The following is a 25,632-nucleotide window of genomic DNA, read 5'->3' on the forward strand; positions in this document are numbered from 1 at the left end:
TCATAACTTCTGCATTTGTGGTTAGTCAAGATGTGACAAACATCCTGAAGTTTCCATGTGGAGCAGGATGCACTCCATGGGCTGGAGTTGCTCTGCTGTTGCTCTCTGTCTATGATAGTCAACAGCTCATGAAGTAAAGGACAGTAGCAAGGCAGATATAAAATTGACTGAGTAACAGGAAAACTGGGTTTCTCTGGACTGTTAAAGTTTTTGAAGTGGTTGCCTAGCAGTTGGTAATATGTATTACTGTTCTGGACTTGGAATGATTTCAACATTTCTCAAAGTCAAAACTTGGAAATATTGTGAACAAGCTTCAGAACAGGAACTGCAAAAATTAGTGTACCATTCAAAAAGCATGAAGCAGTAGAGGGTGCTGGGGTATATCTCTGCAAATCACTTGACAGGGTAGACTCCAAGCAATAATAAAGAAATGAAATCACTGACGTTATAAATAAGGGCATAGAGTACAAAAGCAAGTAACTTATGTTAAACTTGTATGAAACATTGTTTCAGCCTCCAATCCTGGCCATCATACTTCAGGAAAGAAGTGCAAGAGAAAATTCCTGAGAATAGTTCCAGGGATGAGGAACTTCAGTTATAAATGTCACCTCATTTCCCTACTCAGTCAAAGCAAAATGCTCAGACACAGAGTTTTACCTCCTTCATCTTTTATGCTGGGCCCTGGAAGGAGAGTGAATGATCGCCCATGTGCACAGAGACATTGGTTCCTGGTCTTCTCTGAATAGCAGTTTCTTAATGAATTATATAGTCATTTATAGGGAGGAGCACCCACCCAGATAAGGCAACATACAATAAAAATTACGCCATCTGCTGTAACACAATGAATGTTCTTAACCGTAACTGGCTTCACATGATGAATACTCTTCATCTTGTAAACTGACCTTACTGAATGCTTTCAATATTGTTAAATGGCTGTACATAATGAATGCTTTTCCACCTTGTTAACCCATCACCCTTTTCCTCCCACAGCCCATTGTTAACTACAGGTTCTTATATGATCTGAGTCATACTCAGGTGAACCTCTTGTTTCACAAAACTCAACCTTAAATCTTTCCCTACACGCTTATACCCTATACACATTCACAGATTTGGAGAAGCTGAGGTAGCTTATGTTAAGCAAAACATGATTTTGTATCATATTATTAAAACTGACGGCTCTGGAAAAGGTGGATGGACAGAAACTGCTCATAAAGGTGAACTTTTGTATTTTGCAAGTATAAGTGTGACTGGTCCATGGTAACTCTCAAAATGTTAGTAGTTCAGCAATGATCTTACCATTGAATGTTGAGGTAATGCTTAGATCCTCTCTTGTTGACGATGAACACTTCTGTGCTGCATATATTATACACCCCAAGCCTGGATGATGTTGAGGTTTTGCTGCATATGCGCACAGACTGATTAATCTGGGGCATTGCAAATGGCGCTAAATATTGGGCAATCATTAATAAACATCCCACTTCTAACCTTTTTTATGATGGGATAGTCATTGATGCAGCTGAGAATTGTAACCTTTGACAAATGTAACCATCATCTTAAAGCTCATTATTAAGGTTTTTCCCCTTAATTCCTGTTGGCTCCAGTTTTACTAGGGTTCTTTGATTCCACGTTTAATACTGTACTTCCTTTCGTGAAATACAGTCACGTGCCTCACTTCTTGAATTCCTGTTTGAACTAAGATTGTAATGAAGTCAGGACATCGTTGGCTCTGGTGAACCCCAAACTGAGCACCTGTGAGTAGGTTATTCCTTTGTCCTTCCATCACTTTAAGTAAACTGATGGGTGGGAATTGGCCAGTGGACTCATTCTTTTTGTACAGAGGACATGTCTGGGCAATTTTCTACATGGTCTGGTAGATGCTAAGGTTGTAACTGTACAAGGGCATGGCAAATTTGTGAAGCACACATCCTCTGTACTGTTGTTGAAATGTTGTGAGGCTCTAATGCTTTCCATTGTACCCAGTGCCTTCAGCCTTTTCTTGGTATCATGTGATTGTCATTTTAGATAGCTTTGAATTCCAGACTTTATAGAATTCAAATTTCACCATCTATCATAATGGGTTTTGAACTGACATTTCTGCACAATTTTTGTCTTGGTTTCTGGATTGTGTTTAATGACATCATGAAACTACTGCCCATGTCATTTTTAAAAAATAAATTTGCACCAAGGCCTGTTCACCTATTTTGACCCTCTGCTTGTTGACCTCGATTGACCCTTGGTCACGTAACATTTTAATTTAATTCTCATCCTTGTTTTTAACTCTCTTCCTGGCCTTGGCCTTTCATTTCTCTAGAATCTCTCTCTTCCAACGTATTCACATAAGGCTGCAGATTTTCTTAACCAACAATAGCACAGAGGTTTATTATACACAAATCAAAGTGTCGAAACATATAAGACCATTGAATAATAAAACTCAGACAAATGAAATGTTTCAACCTGTTTCCTGACACTCTGGCACGATTTTAGTTCTGAGAAATCACACCCCTGTCTCAACTCCTTAAGTTTCTACCTAATTGACTCCTTAGTTTCATTTCAGTCAACTTTGGAGACAATTGATACCTTTTTTTTTCCAAGCCTGGCACCAGGAACATTTCACAAAGCAAAGAGCCTAATCTTTCTCTATTCCAGTAGCTTGCATATCTCTAATCAAATTCACTATCTCTTGGTTTGGAAGCTTTATAAAATAAATCCTTTTTGAAGTGACTTGTTCCCAGAATTCCTGAAGGAAAAACTTGCTTCTAAACTCAGACCCTGTTGCTTTCAAAGCTTAACTTTTTTTTTGAATTTGGTTCCATCCTAGAACCTTCTGAATGAAAGCAAAGCCATATTCTTGCATTTTTACCCCACTTGACATAAACCTAACAGTGTAAGCGTTTTTCCATAACCCCAGAGAATTTGGTAGTCACATATTTTATGAGCAATATGGGATTTTAAGTCCTGGAGCGATTTGTGACCTGTTTCTAAAGAAAGCCTTTATACATGTGAAACTTGAAAAGGTTCAGAAAAGATTTACAAAGGTGTTGCCAGGGTTGGAGGAATTGAGCGACAGGGAAAAGGTGAATGGGCTAGGGCTGTTTTCCCTGGAGTGTCGGAGGTTGAGGGGTGAACTTTATAGAGGTTTATGAGGGGCATGGATAGGATAAATAGACAAAGTCTTTTCCCTGTGGTGGGGGAGTCCAGAACTAGAGGGCATAGGTTTAGGGTGAGAGGGGAAAGATATAAGAGACCTAAGGGGCAACTTTTTCACAGGGTGGTACGTGTATGGAATGAGCTGCCAGAGGAAGTGGTGGAGGCTAGTACAATTGCAACATTTAAAAGGCATCTGGATGGGTATATGAATAGGAAGGGTTTGGAGGGATATGGACTGGGTGCTGGCAGGTGGGACTAGATTGGGTTGGGATATCTGGTTGGTATGGACAAGTTGGACCAAAGGGTCTGTTTCTGTGCTGTACCTCTCTATGACTGTATGTAACCAACAACTATGCTGCCTTTTTTTGAAATCCAAATTTTAAATTGATATTTAGTGCAGAATATCCACTTTTCAGAGTTTGTTCTTGCTTAAAAAAAACTGATCTTGACAAACTTGAGATATGCAAAATTGAGCCATAGGGCAAATACAAAATAAATCTTCTCCCCCCTCTCCTTTAGAGGGATCAATAACCAATAACCATAATTTTAAGCTGAGGGCAAAAGGTTTAGAAGGGATTTAAGGAATAATACATTGACAGTGAGGGCACTGGCTATCTTAATTTTTATGCGTAAAAGGATGCTAGAGATGCAAACTGTCACTTAAAATTAAGTATCTAGATGAACATTTGAAATGCTAACGACTGTGAAATGTAAATAATCAAGTGCCATCTACTTTGGTCACATCATGACTGCACTGGCCAATGGGCCTCTTTCCATGCTGACCACTTGGACTAACCATGTTTAAAAATGCTCATATGGCAAAATGTGAAATTTACAAATGTGCAGTTTGATTTAGCACTTACAGAGCAGAAATGCGCATGTTCCACCTTTTTTAAGGAGTCGGCCACAATTTCAGTTTTTGATGTTGGAAACGTTCTGCTTCACTCACCTTTTTTTGTTGTTTTGACATCAGGCTTGAGTAATTATATTGAGTATTCTTTACAACATTACAGAAGCTGGATATTTATTGTTTACTTTTTTGCAAATCCAAGATGCCAGTGGAAATCTTGAGAGCTCTGCAGATTTTCAAAGAGAAAGCAAAAGTGCAAATGTCTACAACAGCTTACTTTTGGAGCTGTTTCTATCTTTTTTTTTGTTTCCTGCCTGTTCTTGTTGCTCATGATAAAGTATGCGCATGTGCCTTGTGTAATCTCTTGCTTTGGTTCTTTTACCAGCACGTCCCATCCTTTGTATTTTGAAAACTAATATTGCAACTTGTCTTGTAGCTTACAGACTTAGTCTCATGAATTAGAAATATGACTGTAACACCAAATTATTTCTGTTCTTTCAGTAATGAGTGTCTACAGATTGTGCTTTCTAAACAAAATAGAACATATCTGCAAATGCAAATTGACCCCATTTATTTGTGTGAGCGCGAGAGAGAGAATGTGAAACTGTGTGCGCGTGTGTGTGCTGTCGAGTGAGAGTGTGTGAGGGAGTATGTATGCATGAGTGAATGTGCGAGCACGTCAGTCATGTGGCATTTTATGAATTCCGACCTTGGCAATAAAAACAGTTTGATTCCAGATTAAGACTGACGACAAACAAGGCCTTGCACCTAAAATGCATTGTATGGCCTGAGATGTCACTTCTTTTGTACTTATCAAGCCTTAAGTTATCTCGGGGCAGTGACTTAAAAGAAATTCTGATTAATATGCAAATCCCAACCAAAATTTTCACTTCCATTCTAACTGATTAAAGATTTACCAGCCATCTTAAGTGTGTTCAATTCGTTCTCATGAGTTGTATGACCCTTTGATCTTTTACTTATAAACTCTGTTTCTGAGATCTCCCTCTCTGTTGCATCTAAAGAAAAAACGATGCTCTGACAGTTTGTCTTGTCAAATAAACTTGTTGAACTATAACCTGGTGTTGTGATGTTTTGACCTTGTCCAGTAATGATGTAATCCTGAATTCATTTCCTTTTCTCTGACTTATTTTGCATTTCGTAATATGCTCCATATCGATGCTACAGAAGTTAGTAGTTCAGGAATATTTTGTCTTTGCATTTATATAGCAACAGTTATTTTATGAATTTTTTTTTAGTTTCTTGTAGTTCCTCATTTCAAATTCACATTTTAGTTATTTTGTGTCTCTTCCTATTTTCTCCTACTCCCTTCAGACTTATTTTGGAATTTAAAATAAAGTTATCTTTGCGCACCTGAACAACCCTTCATGATCCCAACTAAATCTTTCATGTGTCTTTTTTATAGTGAAACAGCACATTATTAATTGTGCAATGAGAGATACTGTCCTTTTCTAGTTACAGATATCCCCACTTGCATATTTCAAGAACTGTATTAGTGAATTAACAATAAACATTTGTGTTGAATGGCAGTTGCAACATTACCAATTTTTAACGTAAATGTTCTATTTACAATGGACAGAAGTACTGCTTTAGTACTATTGTTGTAAGCCAAGTTTTCATAGGAGCTTTACACAAGTACCCCCCCCCTGTCTGCCTAATGAAAATGTTTACATGATCAAATCCAGCAAATAATACTGCTTGTGGCAGTCGAGGTTGTGTAACCATTATCCTACTCTACATTTGGAAATACATTTTTGCATGGGGAAAGTGGGAGGTCTCAGCAATTTCCAAGGCATGGGCTATTATTGGATAAGGACATCTGTCTAAAATACTGGATCGACCTGAGTAAGGGCTGAATCGCTCTCATTTGTTGCAGATTAGCTACAGTAACAGAACTGGCTGTTTTTGGATCCTGGCGCTGCTGTCCGATTGACCAGCAGCTGTCTGGAGGGAACATTCTCCCAGATGGGGATGGTCCCTCTTTGAACCAATTAGAGCTGCTTGTGGCATACCATAGTTTGGGGGCAGCTATCTTCTGAGTTGATGGGCTCAAAACTGACTTTTACACTTGGGGATCAGGAATGCATTTCCCTGTACAATCCAACTCCTTGACCTGTTCTAACAGGATAAGGTACCACTATATCTAATTTCTAGCTTTCTCTGAAAAACTAGGACTATAAATATATTGTTTTAGTACAGAACTAATGTACTGCTAAAAACAAACATTTCGAAGTTTATCAAATTTTTCACTCGAGACAACTAACACTAAATACCAAAGCAAACCTTTTCACTTGAGGAAACCATGGACATTTGCACTCTGGTGCTTTCTTCTGGTAATCTAGACTGCTGTATGAATTGATATCAGTTGAACTTAAGAATATGGCAACTTGCGCAGTTGAGTTAAGTTCTCATGTCATGTATGTCAAATAGATGGTGTTACTGCGGAACTTATGCTAGGCCGTATCCTTTTCAACATCTTTTGGTAAAACAGAACTATGTTTGCTGGAAAACCTGAAACAAACAGAAATTGCTGGTGAAACTTGAATTTGGCAACATCTTTGGAGAAAACAGTTGACATTTCAAGTGACCTCCAGCCTTCATAGTTCTGTTTTATTTTAGCATTTAACTTACTGTCACACATCTCTTCCAGGTTTGTCTGCCTTGAGGTTCTGCTCCTCCTTCTCTCTCCGAGTTTCCAAAGAAAAGTCACTGATCTCAAAAGGTTAACTCTGTTTTCTGTTTGCTGATGCTATCAGATCTGCTGAGTTTCTCCAAAACTATCTGTTTTGTTTGTTCCAAACGTCTTTTCATTTCCATGAGAAACATTTATTTGGAATAGCACCTAATTTCCTACCACTTGCGTATTTCTAATATTATGTAGATAGCATTTTGTATGAGAATTCGAGGATTTTTAATCTGTTTTTAACCAGCTCCGCACTTGTGCATATCATCATTGGTGGGGGTTTTAAAGAACAGAACCATCATGGAGAAATGAGTGTATTTGATTCAAGCCAAACTTTTGAGTTAAAGTTAGAGTTAAATGTGAATTAATGAAGTGAAGTTAAATGAGTTCAGTTGGATGAAGTAAGAAGTAAATGTTGTAATACATGTATGTTTTGAGTATTATAGTTTAAAATGTTAATTTAAAAAGGGTATGTTTGCTTAAATTCTGAGTTGATTCCTGCCTTTTGTCTGTCACATCAGTGAAGAATATCTGGGTAAAAGGTTTGTGTACTCCTTTTTGGGCATCAAGGGAGTTCACTGCTGTGCCAGAAATCTAAATTTGCTAGTCAATATATGGGTTATGATTCATAAACTTGTAAATGGTAAGAGTAGCCTTCTCAGCAAACTTTTAAATAGGACATGAACTGTTTATTGCAAAGTAATGGCAACCTTGATGAGATCATTCCTCTATGCCGGTGTTGGACTGGGCTGTACAAAGTTAAAAATCACACATCACCAGGTTATAGTCCAACAGGTTTAATTGGAAGCTAGTGTGCTTCCAATTAAACCTTTTGGACTATAACCTGGTGTTGTGTGATTTTTAACATCATTCCTCTATGTCACAAACTCATGAACCACCCTTCGACTGCATTTTTTTTCATCCTGTAAAGTGCCTTGGCCCAAGCATCTTCAACTACTGCTTCATAAATCTTCCCTCCCAGATAAGATTAGAAATGGGAGTGTTTGCAGATTGCGCAATGTGATGCTGCAGCATTTACTATACTGAAGCAGTCCATTTCAAATGCAGCAAGATCTGGACAAAATCCAGGCTTGGCTTGACAAGTGGAATGCAACCATGAGTGCTTGGCAATAACCATTTCCAGTGAGAGAATCTAACCATTGGCACTTAAAATTCATAGGCATTGCTCTCCGAGTCCTCAATTATTAGCATCCCTGTTGTTGCCATTGACCAGAAATTGAATTAGACTATCTATGTAAATACAGTGGCTGCAAAAGCAGGGCAGAAACTAGGAATAATGCAGTGAGTAACTTGCTTTCTGACTCCCCAGAATTTGTCCACCATCTACCATGCATGAGTCAGGGGTCTCTACTTTTCTGGATGAGTGCAGTTCTAATAATGCTCAAACTTGATGCCATTCTATATGATATTTACTGCCTCCACTGCAGTGAAGCACCACTGTGTATCATCTATAAGTAGTACTGCAGAAATTCACCACAGCTCCACAAACACTCCTTCCAAACCCATGACCATTACCATCAAGAAGGCTAAGAGTCACAGTGACCTGCAAATTCCCCTGAGGCACTCATCACTTGGAAATATATCACTGGTTCAAACATCCTGAGCCCTTTCCCCAGTGGCCATGAGGGCCTGCTATCCCAAATGGACTGCAGCAAATCAAGAAGGCTGCTTAGTACCATCTTGAGGGCAACCAGAGATGAGTAATAAATGTTGGCCCAGTCAATGAAACCCATATCACATTAATTTTAAATAAAAATATGCTGTGTAGAATTCAGTGTTTCTGGCCATCCAAATGCGTATAGCCAGTATTACAGTGAAATTACTTTGAGTGGAATATGTTTGATAGATGAGAGATTTCAGAGAAGTTAGCTTTCTCTAGTACTTTTATGGTAAGTTCTAATTATTTAAGAAACCTTGATGGAGGTTTCCATCCAGTATCTAAAATATTTTGTGATTGCTCTGTATACTCAAGTTCTGTTAGCTCTGAACACACCAGGCAGGCTTTTTGCCACCATTTGACAACCTTGGAGCTCAGTATCCAATGTCAAGGAAGACATCTGGGAACTCCATCAATAGAAAGAGATGGCCAATCTGTGTCCAAATTGGCTGATTTATGAATACTTAGTTGAGCTCCAAAACAGTGAAATGGATTAACTTCTGTTTTGACAGGTGATGAATAATGAGTTTGTCTTGATAAGTTGATACCTTTTGAGCTTATAATTTATTGTTTATTCTACATGTTCATTTTGACATGATTTAAGAGGTATGATGCAGGGGAAAGATTCTGTTCAAACTGATGCTGTTGCTTTATGTGACTTATTTTGCATCTAGGGTTGATTGTTCTGACCACAATTTTGTTTCCCAGACTTTACATGTTTGTTTCAATAAATGACCTGCTTCTGCTGAATTGGTGAAAAGCAGCCATTAAAATAGCTGCTACATTTGTTTTGCTCTTTAACCTTGAGCAACTATCTTGCTGCCTTGTTTTGTCAAAGATAGAAACTATTCTTGTTCTTCTATCACAAATACATTTTTGTTAAACAGTCAAATTTTACCTCCTTTAGTCCAACCCCCATCTCCCAGTAACCAGACCTCCATTGGCTATTTCAGAACCTTGTGGCTGGAAATCTTTATTACAATGCTTTTAAAATGAAAGGTTAAAATTTCATACAATTAAGATATCCTTGTTGTTGTTCAAAAACCGTGTATCCAATTGCTTTAAATTGTACTTCTCCAATAAAATTGGCAGTAGAATGTCAGCTGCTGACGTTTTTTTAAAATGTATCGATTCCAGTTTTCAAAGCTGTTTTATCCATCCTTCCCTTTGCTGCTACTAGCTATTAAGTTTCATACATGAATAATACTGCCTTAGGAAATTTATGAACTTGATTGTAGCCACTTGGCTCATAGGTGTTCTCAAGCCTTTGACAATACCTTCCAAGTCTACATCTTTTACTATAAGAAAGGCAACAATTTGGAGCACTTCCACCTCCAGCCAAATGCCATCTTGATTTGAAGCTATATTGCCAATCTTTCAGTATCACTGCGTCAAACTCCTGTAAGTCCCACACTGACAGTACTGTAGTTCTGCTCACACCACACGGACTCTAAAGGTTCAACAACACATCTCCCCATCACCTTCTCAAGGGTGAAATAGAAATGGGCAATAAATGTTAGCCAAGTGATTGCCACATCCCAAATGAGTTCCAGTGTTGAGAGTTAACAAAATAAAACTGCTTGGGCCACTGAGCATTCCTCTGCTGTCAATCAAATGATGCTAATTTGCTAACTCGTGCCTCAAAGGACAGATGGTTTTCTTTGCTTAAAAATTGCATCCTAAAGAAGGCAATAATGATTGTTTAGCATTCTCTTAGTACTTGGGTGTTTAAATTTCTGTAATGGAAGCTGGAGTCAAAACGTTTATGGGTTCAAGGTGAAAATCTCCTGAAGTCCACACCAGATATTGTATTGGCATGCTTGTATTGGCAGATAATGTTCCTGTTAAGTTGCAATTTGAGGATAATTCTTTTCCTTCATTCATAATGACTGAGAATCTATAAACTCATTAATTTTTCTGACAGTTATACAGCTTGCTGGCCTAATAATCTTTGAACTAGGTGTTCATTTTTTGGTTCTTTATTATATCTAAGACATAGGGGCAGAAGTTAGGCCATTTGGCCCATCAAGTCTACTATTCAGTCGTAGCTGATTAGCTTTTTTTTAAACCCCCCATTCTCCTGCTTTCTCCCCATAACATTTGATCCCCTTGACAATAAAGTACGTATCTCCATCTTAAATCTACTCCATGACCTGGCCTCCATAGCCTTTTGTGGCAATGAATTCCACAGATTCACCACTCTTTAGCTGAAGAAATTTCTCCTCTTCTCTATTTTAAATGGCCTTCCTTTTTACTCTAAGGCTGTGTCCTTGGGTCCTAATCTCTCCTGCTGATGGAAACATCTTCCCAGCATCATTCTGTCCAGGTCATTCAGTTATCTGTAAGTTTCAATTCTGTCCCGTGCCCCCCTTCTATCCTTCTAAACTCAAGTCCTCAAACATTCCTAATATGTTAAGCCTTTCATTCCTGAGATAATTCTCATGAACCTCTTCTCGATCCGCTCCAAAGCTAGTACATCCTTCCTGAGGTATTGGCCTAAAATTGCTTTCAAAACTCCAAATTTGGTCTGACCAGAGCTTTAGAAAGTACATCTCCTGCTGTTATATTCTAATCCTCTCAAAATAAATTCCAAAGTTGTATTTTCTTCCTAACGATCGGCCCAACCTGTTCTAAAGAAAAACATTGACAGGAATGATTTTAATGTGAACATATCAAAAGTTGTCATCGTTTCAGAGACTGATTGCTATATATTTTGCTATGCGTGTGTGTGTGAGATGTGTGTGTGTGTATATATAGTTAATATTTTCAATAATTTTTGGGGCCAAACTTTTATGATGGGTATAAGGATGTAGCAGAGCAGTCTAGCAGTCAACAAATGATACATGTAGCATTGTTAGTTATCAATAAAGGAAAATTTATAGGATGCAAATGTCATAATCTTCGAAAGAATTGACCAAGTTTGTTATAACTTAATGTTTTGAGATGAGAGCTTTATTGCTTCATTTGTGAGCTATTCTTTAAACACTAACAAAGATATATAAACATTTTTTTTGAAATGTATAATTAGTAAGCCTCTCATTGAGACTCCAGGTCCAGTAAAAGGAAATTACATTTTTGTTTTACCTGTGGTCACAAATGGAGTGCAGGTTCATTGCTCCTTGAAAGTGGAGTCGCAGGTAGATAGGATAGTGAAGAAGGCATTTAGTATGCTTTCCTTTATTGGTCAGAGCATTGAATATAGGGGTTGGGAGGTCATGTTGCAGCTGTACAGGACATGAGTTAGGCCACTGTTGGAATATCGCGTGCAATTCTGGTCTTCTTCCTATCGGAAGGATGTTGTGAAACTTGAAATGGTTCAGAAAAGATTTACAAGGATGTTGCCAGGGTTGGAGGATTTGAGCTATAGGGAGAGGTTGAACAGGCTAGGGATATGGGCCAGGTGCTGGCAGGTGGGACTGAGATTGTGTTGGGATATCTGTTGGACCAAAGGGTCTGTTTCCATTCTGTACATCTCTATGACTCTATGACAAATCTATTTTGAAAATTAAATGATCATCATTATCTATTTTGGGGGATTGAAATGACTCCAGAGGTTGATTATCGTGTCACCAAGTCGCCCTTTATTTACATATGCATATTTATATGTGCTGCAGTCCTGTGGAAATTGCAAACAAACATGAAACACTTGTTCATGTCTGCTTCACCTACCCAAACTTTTTCCGTCACGGGATCTGACCTCTCATTGACCACTGAGATAACACCAGAGGCCGGTATCTCATCACCCTTTAATTTACACATACATAGTACTTGACACTGGTCTGGCTTCTTCAGAGCCAACTGTTGGGCGAACCGAACCGCTGACACTCCTCTTTATCGGTCAGCCCCAATTGGGTTAACAGCCCTAATCAGGCAATTCCTATTCTGTGGTCCATCTGGCAGACTTTTTTACAATCACTACAGGGTTACAGGTATAAATATATTGCAAAGTACTGGTTGGCAAGGCTGACCTAGCAACTTGTTTTAAGATAGAAGATTAAAATCCAAATAGCTTTTTGTGAAGAATTACTGAAAATGAAGAGAAATTGGGGTATGATTAGCGTCTAATGTTGCCAGAGTCTGATGTTGATGACTAATGCAAGAATCAAGTGAAAATGTGGTGGACACTAGTGACAGACCAAAGAGGCAACAAGATTTTTAAAAATATTTCTTCATGGAATGTGGATGCCACTGGAATGTCCGGCACTTATTACCCATCGCTAGCTATCCAGAGGGCAGCTGAGAATCAACAACAGTGTTGTGGGGCTGGAGTCCCACATAGGCCAGACCAGGTAAGGGTAGCAGATTTCCTTCCCTAAAGGAGATTATTGAACCAAGTGGGTTTTAACAACAATCAACCATTGTTGCACGGTTACCATTATATACCAACTATTTATTTTAGTTAATTGAGTTTAAGTTTCGTCATCTGCCATGGTGTGATTTGAACCCATGTCCCCAGAACATGAGACAGTGGTTCTGGATTACTAATCCAGTGATGTTACCACTACAGTCATTGGCATTGTCACTTGTAACAAAAGTGAAATTCAAAGTGAAGTGTTCTTGTGAGTGGGAAGACTGACATTTGGAATAGAAGCAAGGATTGGGTTTCATTCGTAAAAATTTTACCATAAGTATGATGTATTGGATGTCGACAAGGCTTGATCAGGGTGTGATACATTTCCTCTTCCATCTTTCAAAATCTCATGGACTTCAACAGACTGTGTGTACAAAATAAAACAGAACTTTTGATCTGGATATTCCTTGTTCAATGTTTACTCTTCATATTCCATTGTGTTCAGTTGAGCTTGGTAGTTAGAACTGAAATGGAAGGTGTGTGCATTTTTCCCCCTCTTCTCATTACTTCACAGGTCACAACAAAATTTTAATCACTTTACCCAGTTCCCGATGTGGTCAATCATACATTTTGTTGTGTTAGAATTTTTAAAAATTCCATCAACGAGGTTTCTTTAGTTAAATACAATTGTCGATTCATTAATTAAAGGAACAGGCCATTTAGCTTGTCAAACCTATTCCACCATTCAGTAAGACCATAAGATCTGTGGCCTAACTCCATATGCCTGCTTTGCACCTATATCCTTTGAAAGCCTTGTTCAATAAAAATTTAGTCTGTCTCCGATTTTGTATTTAATATTTGAATTAGCACTAACTGCCGTTTGAGGAAGAGTTCCAAAGCTCCCCTACACTTGGCATGTAGAAGTGCTTTCTGACACATCTCCTGAGTGGCCTGGCCCTAATTCTTAGACTATGCCCCCTATTTCTAGAATCTTTAAACCAGTGGAAATAGTTTATCTTTATCTATCTTGTTAATATCCTGAAAACCTCAATTAGATCACCCCTTTACCTTCAAAATTCTAGAGAATAAAGGCCTAATGTATCTAATCTCTGAAGTCCAGATATCTCCCTTGTAAACCTGCATTGAACCCCTCCTATGGCCAAAATGTAAAACTTATTCCATGAACTTGTTGGCACACGCATGCGCGCGCGCGCGCACACACACACCTTGGTCAGGCCTTTAGCGTGCATGTAAGAAGTTGAAGCTAAATACAATTTTAACCAATAGTGAGGATCGTAATCTGGGTGTATTGACGTTCTACTTGTCTCTGCTTCAAGGATACCACCCATTGGAATGACCATGTTAGGTTACCTCCAAGCAAAAACAAATATTGGATTAAGCCATGTTAATAGTGCTGATGTAGTCTGTAGTGGAATATCTTTGCTCTTCAACTTTCACAGTGAGAGTTTTAAGAATGGCTCGGCACGTGACTCTTTCATGAGAACATCCAGGAGTCTTGGTGCAAGAGAGAGCTTTAGTTGTCATGTGCAAGTTGAGGCTACAACTTGAATAAACTTCGCAGTGAAAGGTGGACAACTAAACATTCTCAATTTAGGACTAGAAATAGAGGCCTTCCTGTTTTTTTTTAACTCAGATGTGACCTTGATGGCAGGGTGAGCATTTATTGACCATTCCTAGTTGCCCTTGAATGTGGTAGTGAGCTGCTGCCTTGAACTGTTTTAGTTAGACCCGCCATGAGTCCCAAGAGTGAGAAAAAATATTTTAATAAGATTAAAGTAGAATTTTAATATTGTAAGTCTGGATTCAGGAGGTTTTAAATACTTTGATTTGCACATTTTAAGATAAATGGGTATTGAGAAATCATGAGTTCACCACTGAAAGATTTAAGTTAGAGACAAACCATAATTGATATGTAATCCTTGTGTGATCCAAAGAACGTGACATTAATTATTTTGGTGTTTTTCATACCAGTTTTCCTGATTAGTATTAGCATTTTTCATAATATTCTTGGGTGAAAATGGAAAGTGGTTTTAGCTTGAGATTGAGGTTCACAAGGAGGAGGTGTTAGCAATTCTGCAAAGTGTGAAAATAGATAATTCCCTGGGCCAGATGGGATTTATCCTAGGATTCCCTGGGAGGCCAGGGAGGAGATTGAAGAGCCTTTGGCTATGACTTTATGTTGTCATTGTCTACAGGAATAGTGCCAGAAGACTGGAGGATAGCAAAGAATAAGTTGATTGGAAATAGTCTACACAGTTTTGTGAAGGGTAGGTTCATGCCTCCCAAACCTTTTTTTGAGTTCTTTTGAGAAGGTGACCAAACAGGTGGATGAGAGTAAAGTGGTTGGATATGGATCTCAATAAAGCATTTGATATGGTTCCCCACGGTAGGCTATTGCACAAAATACAGAGGCATGAGATTGAGAGTGATTTAGCAGTTTGGATCAGAAATTGGCTAGCTTAAAGAAGACAATGTGGTGGTTGATAGGAAATGTTCATCCTGGAGTTCAGTTAGTAGTGGTGTACCACAGGGATCTGTTTTGGGGCCACTGCTGTTTGCTATTTTCATAAATGACCTGGATGAGGGCGTAGAAGGATTGGTTAGTAACTTTGCGGATGAAACTAAGGTCGGTGGAGTTGTGGATAGTGCCGAAGGATGTTGTAGGTTACGGAGGGTGATTGATAACCTGTGGAGCTGGGCTGAGAGGTGGCAAATGAAGTTTAATGCAGAAAAGTGTGAGGTGATTCACTTTTTGGAAGGGGCAATAGGAATGCAGAGTACTGGGCTAATGATAAGATTCTTGGTAGTGTAGATGAGCAGAGAGATTTAGGTGCCCATGTATAGGTCCCTGCAAGTTGCCACCCACGTTGATAGGTTGTGAGAACATATACAATGTGTTAGCTTTTATTGGTAGAGGGATTGTTTTGGAGCCATGAGGTCATGTTGCAGCTGTACAAAACTGTGTTGTGGCTGCACTTGGAGTATTGTGTACAGTTCTGGTCACCACATTTTCGGAACAGTGTGGAAACATTGGAAAGGGTTCAGAGGAGATTTAGTACGATGTTGCCTGATATAGAGGGAAGGTCTTGTGAGGAAAGGCTGAGGGAGTTGAAGCTGTTTTCGTTAGAGAGAAGAAGGTTAAGAGGTGACTTAATTGAGACGTAAGATAATCGGAGGGTTACGTAGGATGGACAGCGAGAGCCTTTTAACTCTGGTGATGGCTAGCATGAGGGGGGGGCATAGCTTTAAATTGAGGGATGATAGATTTAGGACAGATGTCCGATGTTTCTTTACTCAGTAGTAGGGGTGTGGAATGCCCTACCTGCAACAGTAGTAGACTTGCCAACTTTAAGGGCATTTTAAATGGTCATTGGATAAACATATGGATGAAAATGGAATCGTGTAGGTTAGATAGGCTTCAGATTGGTTCGAAAGGTTGGCATAGAGGGCCGAAGGGCCTGTACTGTGCTGTTATGTTCTAAATAAAGTTTGCTTTAAAAATACTTTAAGCTGGGTAAACATAGCTCTTGTGGTAGAAGTAGGTGTGTCATTCTATCTCCAATTCATTGGAGAAGCTTCTATGCAAGGGGTGAACTGAAATCATTTTAGATCATAGAATGGTCTAAACATTTTTTTTGGTGGGGTAATATTCACTTGATTAAAAGTGCAAGTGGAGGGAAACAAAAATGAAGGATCAACCTTACCAGTGTGCAACAAATGTTAAAATAAAAGGGAAATCTTCAAGGTCAAACAGGTTGATGTAATTGGTGAAGAATAGGGAATTGCCCTTGATGCTTGTATAGGGTAAATGTAACTTGTCACTTCGCAGACCAAGCCTGGACAATTATCCAGGTCTTGTTTCATATGGACATGTACTGCATTAGTATTTGAGGAGTCACAAATAGTACTGGACATGGTGTATTCATTGCAAATATCCTACTCCTGAAGAGAAAGTTGATCAAGTAGCTGAACATGGTTGGGAATAGAACACAATCCTGAGAAACTTTGGCAGATATCTTGTAGCACTGAATGAATTGGACCAAGTGGTGACAAATCTTCAGGACCTGATGACCTGCACCCTGAGTTTATAAAATCATAAGCGGCAAAGATAAGGTGATTGGCAAGGATCCTTTCTCTCGGGTGGGAGTGTTCAAAACAAGGGGGCATATTTTAAGGAGAGAGGAGAAAGAGTTTTTAAAAGGATATATGAGGCAACCTTTTTGTTTAGTGACTGTGTGAAATGAACTGCCAGAGGAAGTGGTGGGTGCAGGTACAGTTGCAATGTTAAAAAGACATTTGGATATGTACATGAATTGGAAAGGTTGGGAGGGATATGAGCCAAATCCATACAAGTGGGACTAGTTTTAGTTTGGGAATATGGTCAATGTGGAATAGTTTGGACCAAGCTGTCTGTTTTCATGCTGCATGATTCTGTGTCATTAATCACTGATTGCTCAGAATTGTATCAAAAAATTATTGGAAGTCTGAGGGAGGGAAGCATTATGGAGAATACAAGAAATCATCCTTTTCAGTTTGTTTTGAAATATTTCTCTGAATATTACATTATTTATGTTTTTTTAAAGAAAGGAAATCCACTAATTGTATGCATGAAAATATGCCCAAAGGTCAGGGGGCTCATTGGGTAATGAAGTGCACATGGTCTTAACTCCACAATCCAGTATCAATAACTGTTTCAATGTAAATAAATGTAGAATTTGAATAAAGACTGACTCCAGAATTTTCTGCTTTACAAGCTTATTTCTGTTAGTTGAATAGTAGTGATATTTATATTTCCTTAAAATACCAGTTCATGTATTGATTCTTATTGTTTTCTTTCCCAGGATCCATCAGTTACACAAGTGACGAGAAATCCTCCACCAGCATTAGAGGAATACAATCCTTTCACAGGTGGACGGACGGTATGAGAATTTCATTTTCAGTTTTGCTGTTGGTCCTAAATTTTGTGCTAAATCAGACGAAGAGTTAAAATTCTTCTAAAGGTCAGTTGTAAGTAACAATATATGAATGGAGAATCGAGAGTCTTATTGTCCTAGACAGTACACAATGTGATCGCCGCTTCCTCTTTTGAACGAGAGAAGGCAAGTGATGTTGGAAGAGCTACTTTGATATATGTTCCAATTCATAAGTTTCAGCATGTGAAGGCTCTAGTTATTGGAACTGCTCGTTTACCAAGTTATTAATTTCATTCATTAAATTTCTTTCTTCCCAAAATAGTGTGCTTCATTATTTAAGTTGCTATTTTGTCCCTATGTGAAACTTAATCCTCATTAAAAACATAGTGACTAGCAGCAGGAGTAGGCAATTTGGTCCCTTCAACCTGCTCCACCTTTCAATATGATCATGGCTGATCTTTTATCTTGATGCCATATTCCATGTTTTTTTCTCCCCATACCCTTCCTTTTAAAATCTAAAATGTATGTATACTTTTCTTGAATATACTGTTTGTAGACTGGAGGTTGGCTAACGTGGTGCCACTGTTTAAGAAAGATGGTAAGGAAAAGCCAGGGAACTATAGACCAGTGAGCCTGACATCATTGGTGGGCAAGTTGTTAGAGGGAATCCTGAGGGACAGGATTTACATATATTTGGGAAGGCAGGGAATGATTGAGGATAGTCAACATGGCTTTGTGCATAGGAAATCATGTCTCACAAACTTTATTTGACTTTTTTGAAGAAGTAACAAAGAAGTTGATGAGGGCAGAACAGTAGCTGTGATCTATATGGACTTCAGTAAGGCGTTCGACAAGGTTCCCATGGGAGAATGGTTAGCAAGGTTAGATGTCATGGAATACAGGGAGAACTAGCCATTTGGATACAGAACTGGCTCAAAGGTAGAAGACAGAGGGTTGCCTTTCAGTCTGGAGGCCTGTGACCAGTGGAGTGCCACAAGGATTGGTATTGTGTTCTCTGCTTTTTGTCATTTATATCAATGATTTGGATGTGAACATAAGAGGTATGGTTAGTAAGTTTGCAGATGATTCCAAAATTATAGATGTAGATAGCAAAGAAGGTTATCTCAATAAAACGGGATCTTGATCAGATGGGCCAATGGGCCGCGGAGTAGCAGGTGGAGTCTAATTTAGATAAATATGAGGTGCTGTGCTTTGTAAAGGCAAATCTTAGCAGGACTTATACACTTAATGCTAAGGTCTGAGGGAGTGTTGCTGAACAAAGAGACCTTGGAGAGCAGGTTTGTAGCTCCTTGAAAGTGGAGTAGCAGGTAGATAGGATAGTGAAGAGGGTGTTTGATATGCTCACTACCTCGCCAGTGCCAGGAACCTGGGTTCATTTCCAGACTTGGGTGACTATATCTCTGTGGAGTTTGTGTGTTCTCCGTGTCTCTGTGGGTTCCTGCTGGGTGCCCTGGTTCCCCTCTCAGTCAGTATGTGTACATTAGACGGATTGGCCATGCTAAATTGTCCTGTAGTGTCCAGGGATGGGCAGTCTCAGTATTTAGCCATGGCACATGTGGGGTAATGGGGATAGAGTTGGGGGGTGGGGTTGGTCTGGGTGGGATACTCCTCAATGAGCCAAATGGTCTGTTGTTTCCATGATCTCCGTCCTAAATGATCTATCCCATACCTCGTGTCCCTTGGTTGTAGATTCCCCAACTAGGAGAAACCACCCAGCCTTCCATATAGTCCGTCCAGATCTGTTAATTTCAATCAGTCAGACAGACACACACACACACACACACACACACACACACACCTTGCATAACTCCAATCTGTTTGCAACAAAGGCAAATATTGCTTGTTACATCTGCCTGTCAACTTTCACTGAATAGTGGGGCAAGGGCACCCATCCCTCTGTACATTCTACACTTCTCAATGTATCTATTTGAATAATACTCTTCATTTCTGCTTTTTACATCAAAGTAAAAATTTGTTCAAATTTTACGCTGGCTGTTGTTACTACAAAGGTTGCACCTTCTCAATGTCTCCTCTGAGGTATGATGAATACTCAGTTTAGCCACCAGTTTGTGTGCGTGTGTCTCTCTCTCTCTCTCTCTCCCCCTCCCTCTCTCCCTCCCTCTCTCTCTCTCCCTCTCTTTACTCTCACTCTCTCTCCCTCTCTTTACTCTCACTCTCTCTGTCTCCCTAATGAGAGAGCAGCCTGATGGTCCAATAGAGCTATAGTGACTTCATCTTTTTTCACCTTTAGTGCATCACTGCCATATGGCTGCCCATTCATTTCAAATCACTTTTTAAGTCTCCTTGGATCTTCGTTCATTTTCAATCCCTGCCAATTTTGTGTCATCAACAAAATTGGAAATTTTGCATTTAGTTCCCTTATCCAGCTCATTTTATATATTGCATGAGTATCTGAGGAATAAGGACAGATCTTTGTGGTACCCCACTAGCCACTGCCTGCTCATTCTGTTTCCTGTCTTGTCATCTAATTTGGATCCGTGACAGTTTATTAACCCTGGCCAATTTGCTTAACTTTGCCCACTAACTGCTTATGAGGGTCCTTATCAAAAGCTTTCTGAAAGACCAAATATACAACGCCACTAGTTTTCCCTTAACTATACTATTCATTGTGTCCTCTCAAATCTCCTTTTGTTAAGCATTATTTGCCTGTCGTAAGTCCATGCTTAATTTGTCCAATCCTGTTCATACTTTCCAAATATTGCTTTCAATCTTTTCAAAGTAGGCTCCTGCGCTCTCCCCACTATTGATGTCAGACTAACTGGTCTGTGATTCTGGCATTTTCTCTCCCTCCCTTTTGAAGTAGTGGGGTTACATTTGCCACCCTCTATGTAGAAACTGCTCCAAAGTCTAGAATTTTGGAAGATGACCGCAAATGTGCCCAGTACTTCAAAGACTACTTCCTTTCACTACTCTGGGATATAGTTTCTCTGGCCCTGGTGATCTGTCAGCCCTATTAATTTCCACAGCACAGTTTTCTTCACTTCCACCCTCTCAATAGACTCTTTTGATAGCCTATTCTCTTATTGGTTCTTCAACGTGTTGGTCTTCAAAACCATCACATGCCCGAGATCCTTTTACATGTTACCATTGCTAGTTTTTCCAATCTGTGTAAATTGAAGTTATCCATGATTATGGGTGTATCCTTATTGCAAGCTTGTTGGAATTTGAGAATTCAGTGAGAAGAGAAATAGTATTCACACAATTTTCAAAATCTAACGTGAGGTGCTAGCTAATACTTGTTGACTAGACCTCATACACAGGCAAGTTTAAAATTCATGACTAGACCGTTTGCATGTCGGATGCATGGGGTCTATCTCCCATTCTGGGTGAGGTAGACTTTAGCCTTCTCCTCGCCCTATCCATTATATAGATTTTTTTAAAAATCATGGTACTCTGACGTGATTTGACAGATAATTGTCACCTCTAGGCAGCGATCTCAAAAAAAAATACTGTAAGGCATAGAGGTTTGTGAGTGGGGCAAGATTTAAAAGGGACTTGAGGAGCAACATTTTTAATCAAAGGGTGGTGCATGTATGGAATGAGCTGCCAGAGAGAGTGAGGCAATTACATTTGCAGCATTTAAAAGACATCTGAATGGGTACGTAAAGAGGAGGGGTTTAGAAGGATGTGGTTGACATGCTGACAAATAGGACTAGATTAATTCAGTATATCTTGTTGGCAAGGGCGAGTTGGACCGAAAGGTTTGTTTCCGTGCTGTAAAAAATGTATGACGGTATGTGATGAGCTATTTCTGCCAGTCCCAGTTTACAATCCAGTTATTGAGATTGTGGATCAGAGCTTTGCCTCTGTGATACTTTAATATTAAAGTGAAGTTCCATGATGTTACTGTTGATTTGATTGGTTGTATTAAAATGCATATGTTTTTTTCTGATTATTCAGGCACCCCCAGGAAATGCTGAAAAGCCTCCTATGCCGAGTACACAACCCGCTATTATGAAGCCTACAGAGGAACCACCCACTTATGCACCTCATACACAGGCAAGTTTAAAATTCATGAATGTTGTTTCCTTTTCATGGTAATTTGTTTAAAAATCAGAGGCCACCTATTTAGAACATGATGTGATTCTTGTTTTTTTTTTGAGTAGTATTTCTGGAAACATATCCTGAAAAAGAGGTGGAAGCCGAGTCCTTGTGTATTTTTAAACTTAAAAATCTCACAACACCAGATTATAGTCCAACAAGTTTATTTGGAAGCACCAGCTTCCAAATCCAGTGCTTCCAAATAAACCTGTTGGACTATAACCTGATGTTGTGAGATGTTTAGGTTTGTCCACCCCACTCCAACACTGGCATCTCCATCATGTATTCTTAAGGCACAGGTGGGTTCCTTTAAGGAAAGGGCTGAAAGGCTATTAGTGGTTAGTAAAATGTAGATTTGATGCAATCAGATCAACAATGATCTCAATGAATGGTGGAACAGGCTCGAGGCCGAATGGCCTACTGCATTTGTCTATACATTCTTTAAACATCACACACAATCCTCACTCGCCCCAGGCCAGTGAAATGATAGGCATTAGCAAGTCCTTAACAGTACAGATTGGAGAAACTGTGCCTACATTCAACAATAGTAAATGTTTTGAGGCAACTTTGTATATTGCTGAAAAGAGAAATGTTGTTGAATCATTTTTTTATCTTGCACTCGTCAGGACAAATGTCAGTTTCATATCATCTCACCTATTTGAGAGAGAAAGAAGTGTGCCTATAGAGAAAGGAGCTATTGTCTCCTTAAACTCCCAAGTAATTCAAAAGTGCAAAGGTTTGAATATATTCCTTTTCAATTGCAAAGAACAGCTCCGTGTGTGTGACTATATGCTGCTTCGAGCAAGCACAAATGAGTTGTGTTATGAGGTCTACTGACCATATCAAATTGATTATTAGTGTAGCTGTTACCTCTCTGGATTGTTCAAGTGCCGCTCAATCATGCATGTGCATCTAAGAGAATGTGTTGACATAGATGATTAATTATGATCCAGAATGACAGAGCAGATTCAAGAGGCTGCTTGGCCTTTGCTGTGTTCCATACATCTTTTTTCAAAACTCTAATTCCATTACTTGGCTATCGTTTTTAATATTTTGATTATGCAGAAATTTTAACAACATAACCTATGATGGAGTATTTCCCTGCCCAGTCACAGCCTGTGGTTCTATGGTAAGCCTTGATTTTGTCAGAGTTCCATACTTTGGAGAATTGCTGCTTTTATTGTGTAGGCTATTAATTCTCTAAAGAAGTTCTTAGAGCACAATTACTTTTTTTTTAAAAGCAATTTGTAAAGTGACAGTGCTAGTTTTCTAATAGACTTTCAGTGTATTGTAAAGCACTGAATTTGTGTATATAAATGAGTTTGAATTTTGTCTTTTAGGAAACTGCAGCAGCCCAGGCTGAGCTGCTGAGACGTCAGGAAGAATTAGAGCAAAAAGCAGCAGAGCTTGATCGGCGGGAACGTGAAATGAAAAATCTCAGCTATGATCGTATGTGGCCATATTCTTTCTGAAGACTATCCTTGCACTTGCACTTGTACACAAATTTCCTGTATTAGTAAGATGTGGCATTTATAGCTTGTATCCGCTACTCCCAACAAAGTTAATAAATATTTTGGGGAAAAATTATTTAAGTTCAAGCATCCAACTTTGCCAATCACTCTACAGTATTTTATACACCTAGGCTATCAGGTGTATAAACCATACTCTAAATTATTGTCCAGTACATATATAACAACTATTTAATCATTGTACTGCATGTCTGACATATTGCTTGTTGAAGTGAAAAGTAGTTTTCTATGATAGTTGCTTTTATGGGTCAGCTTATTTTCAAAAAGTTCAAAAAGTATCATAGACTAATAAAAATATCATTATGGCATTCTACTTAGTCTGTCATAATTTTGCTCTCTGTTGCATTTGCATAATTATCAGAAATGCATTTTTATTTCAGGAGGATTTTTCTTTCTGGGCTGGGAGGAAATTGAGCTTATTACCTATTGTCTAAAGAACTATACACAAGTTATTTCCTTTTCAGCTCGGAAGAACAATTGGCCTCCCCTTCCTGAACGATGCCCTGTGGGGCCATGTTTCTATCAGGACCTCTCTGTGGATATCCCTGTTGAATTTCAAAAAACGGTCAAGATGCTCTACTACTTATGGATGTGTATGTAAAATTCTACCATTCTTCTTTGAATTTTAATACTTATAATATTCTGTGGACATAGAATATTTAAATTTGCACAAACATTTTGTCTTATTAAGAATGCTTCCCACTGATTACAATAAATGTGCAGGGATTACTACCTGATCATATTTGTAAATGTTTTCAGTATGGAAATAGATTAGTTTGTTCAATATCTACATTGTATAAAGCCTGAATTTTCAAAACAAAAGGCACCAACTTATTTGCAATTAATGTTTCCGGAAAGGAAAGAGAATGCTTTTTAGAATTGTTTTCTGAAACCCCACCCTCCCTAATTTTATAATGTCACAGAGTCAGAAAGATGTACAGCATGGAAACCAGACCCTTCGGTCCAACCTGTCCATGTCAACCAGATATCCCAACCCAATCTAGTCCCACCTGCCAGCACCCAGCCCTTATCCCTCCAAACTCTCCCTATTCATATACCCATCTAGATGCCTTTTTAAAAGTTGCAATTGTACTAGCCTCCACCCCTTCATCTGCAGCTCATTCCATACATGTACCACTCTCTGCGTGAAAAGGTTGCCCCTCGGGTCTCTTTAGTATCTTTCCCCTATCACCCCAAACCTATGCCGTCTAGTTCTGGACTCCCCACTCCAGGGAAAAGGCTTTGTCTATTTATCCTATCCATTCCCCTCATGATTTTATAAACCTCTATAAGGCAATCCCTCAGCCTCTGACGCTGCAGGGAATACAGCCCTAGCCTATTCAAACTCTTCCTACAGCTCAAATCCTGCAACTCTGGCATCCTCCTTGTAAGTCTTTTCTGAACCCTAAACTCTCCCTAAACTCCTACATCCGACGAGAGCATATCACTCTACTAAAGGCCTTTTTGTTTCTTTTAGTCTACAGACCCAGAAAATAGCACTCTCTTATTCCTCTACAAAACACTGCTCCTGGTTAAGTTAATACCTGTGGCTTATATTTTAAGTTTAATCAAGAGACACATCTCAATAAAACAGTTAACTTTAAATGGATTTGAAACCCACTCCAGGTAACTCCAAACACTAGCTGGAGCTGGATCAATGCCTATCAATTTGAGAACATTAAAGTAATTGAATGGGCAGACTCGCTACTGTTAGATGCTGTTAACCTTCCCATTTGTATTTGTAATTTAAATTAGTACCATGATATTATGTTAAAAATTGACAACTTATTCACTCGTGCAAGTTTTTGTTGTTAGTGATGTATAATAAACATAAGTAATATAGTGTTTTAAAGGAATTCTCTGATCAGTATTGACCAAAATTAGTTTTAACTGCAAAGTTATGTTCTTGCATCTCCTAAAATGTTGTGCTTTCAACCGTTTTTTTAAAACTTGTTTCCCTCCACAGTCCATGCAGTAACACTCCTGGTAAATATTATTGGTTGCCTTGCCTGGTTCTGTGTTGATAGCTACCGAGGTGTGGACTTTGGCCTTGCCATTCTCTGGTTCTTGCTTTTTACTCCCTGTTCATTTATTTGTTGGTACAGACCACTCTACAAAGCTTTCAGGTTAGTAAGCAATTCTTTTAAATTTCTGTATTTATGATGTGAGAGTGAAATAAAATGTGGCCTAAAATCAAGCTTTGTTTTTAACTCAACAAAGCTGCACATGGTCAAGAAGTTTAAAAATTACTTCAAGTTTTTTTTGGAAGAATTGTAATGTATTGCTGGTATTCAATTTGCCAGAATGCAGTTTACCATTATCTTCAAGCTATTGTACAAACTATATGTTAATAAGTAAGTTCTGATTGAACTGAATAAGGCTCAATGTAATGTGCCAAAAGTCTTTGCTTTTTTGGAAA

At 38.8% G+C, this 25,632-nt stretch overlaps 1 protein-coding gene across 3 annotated transcripts in view; it reads left to right on the forward strand.

The window, feature by feature from the left end:
- scamp1 (secretory carrier membrane protein 1) overlaps positions 1–25,632 on the forward strand; it is a 64,106-nt gene that overhangs the window by 10,767 nt on the left and 27,707 nt on the right. For all 3 annotated transcript variants that reach the window (XM_043707067.2, XM_088000385.1, XM_088000392.1), the window contains exons 2-6: positions 17,530–17,607; positions 21,544–21,642; positions 23,025–23,133; positions 23,678–23,806; positions 25,180–25,339. In XM_043707067.2, coding sequence (XP_043563002.1) covers positions 17,530–17,607; positions 21,544–21,642; positions 23,025–23,133; positions 23,678–23,806; positions 25,180–25,339 — 575 coding nt within the window. The remainder of the gene's footprint in view (positions 1–17,529; positions 17,608–21,543; positions 21,643–23,024; positions 23,134–23,677; positions 23,807–25,179; positions 25,340–25,632) is intronic.

Source organism: Chiloscyllium plagiosum, unplaced genomic scaffold (assembly GCF_037043375.1).
Source record: "Chiloscyllium plagiosum isolate Xiang-an unplaced genomic scaffold, Cpla_swu_hap1 HiC_scaffold_2, whole genome shotgun sequence".
Taxonomy (NCBI): Eukaryota; Metazoa; Chordata; class Chondrichthyes; order Orectolobiformes; family Hemiscylliidae; genus Chiloscyllium; species Chiloscyllium plagiosum.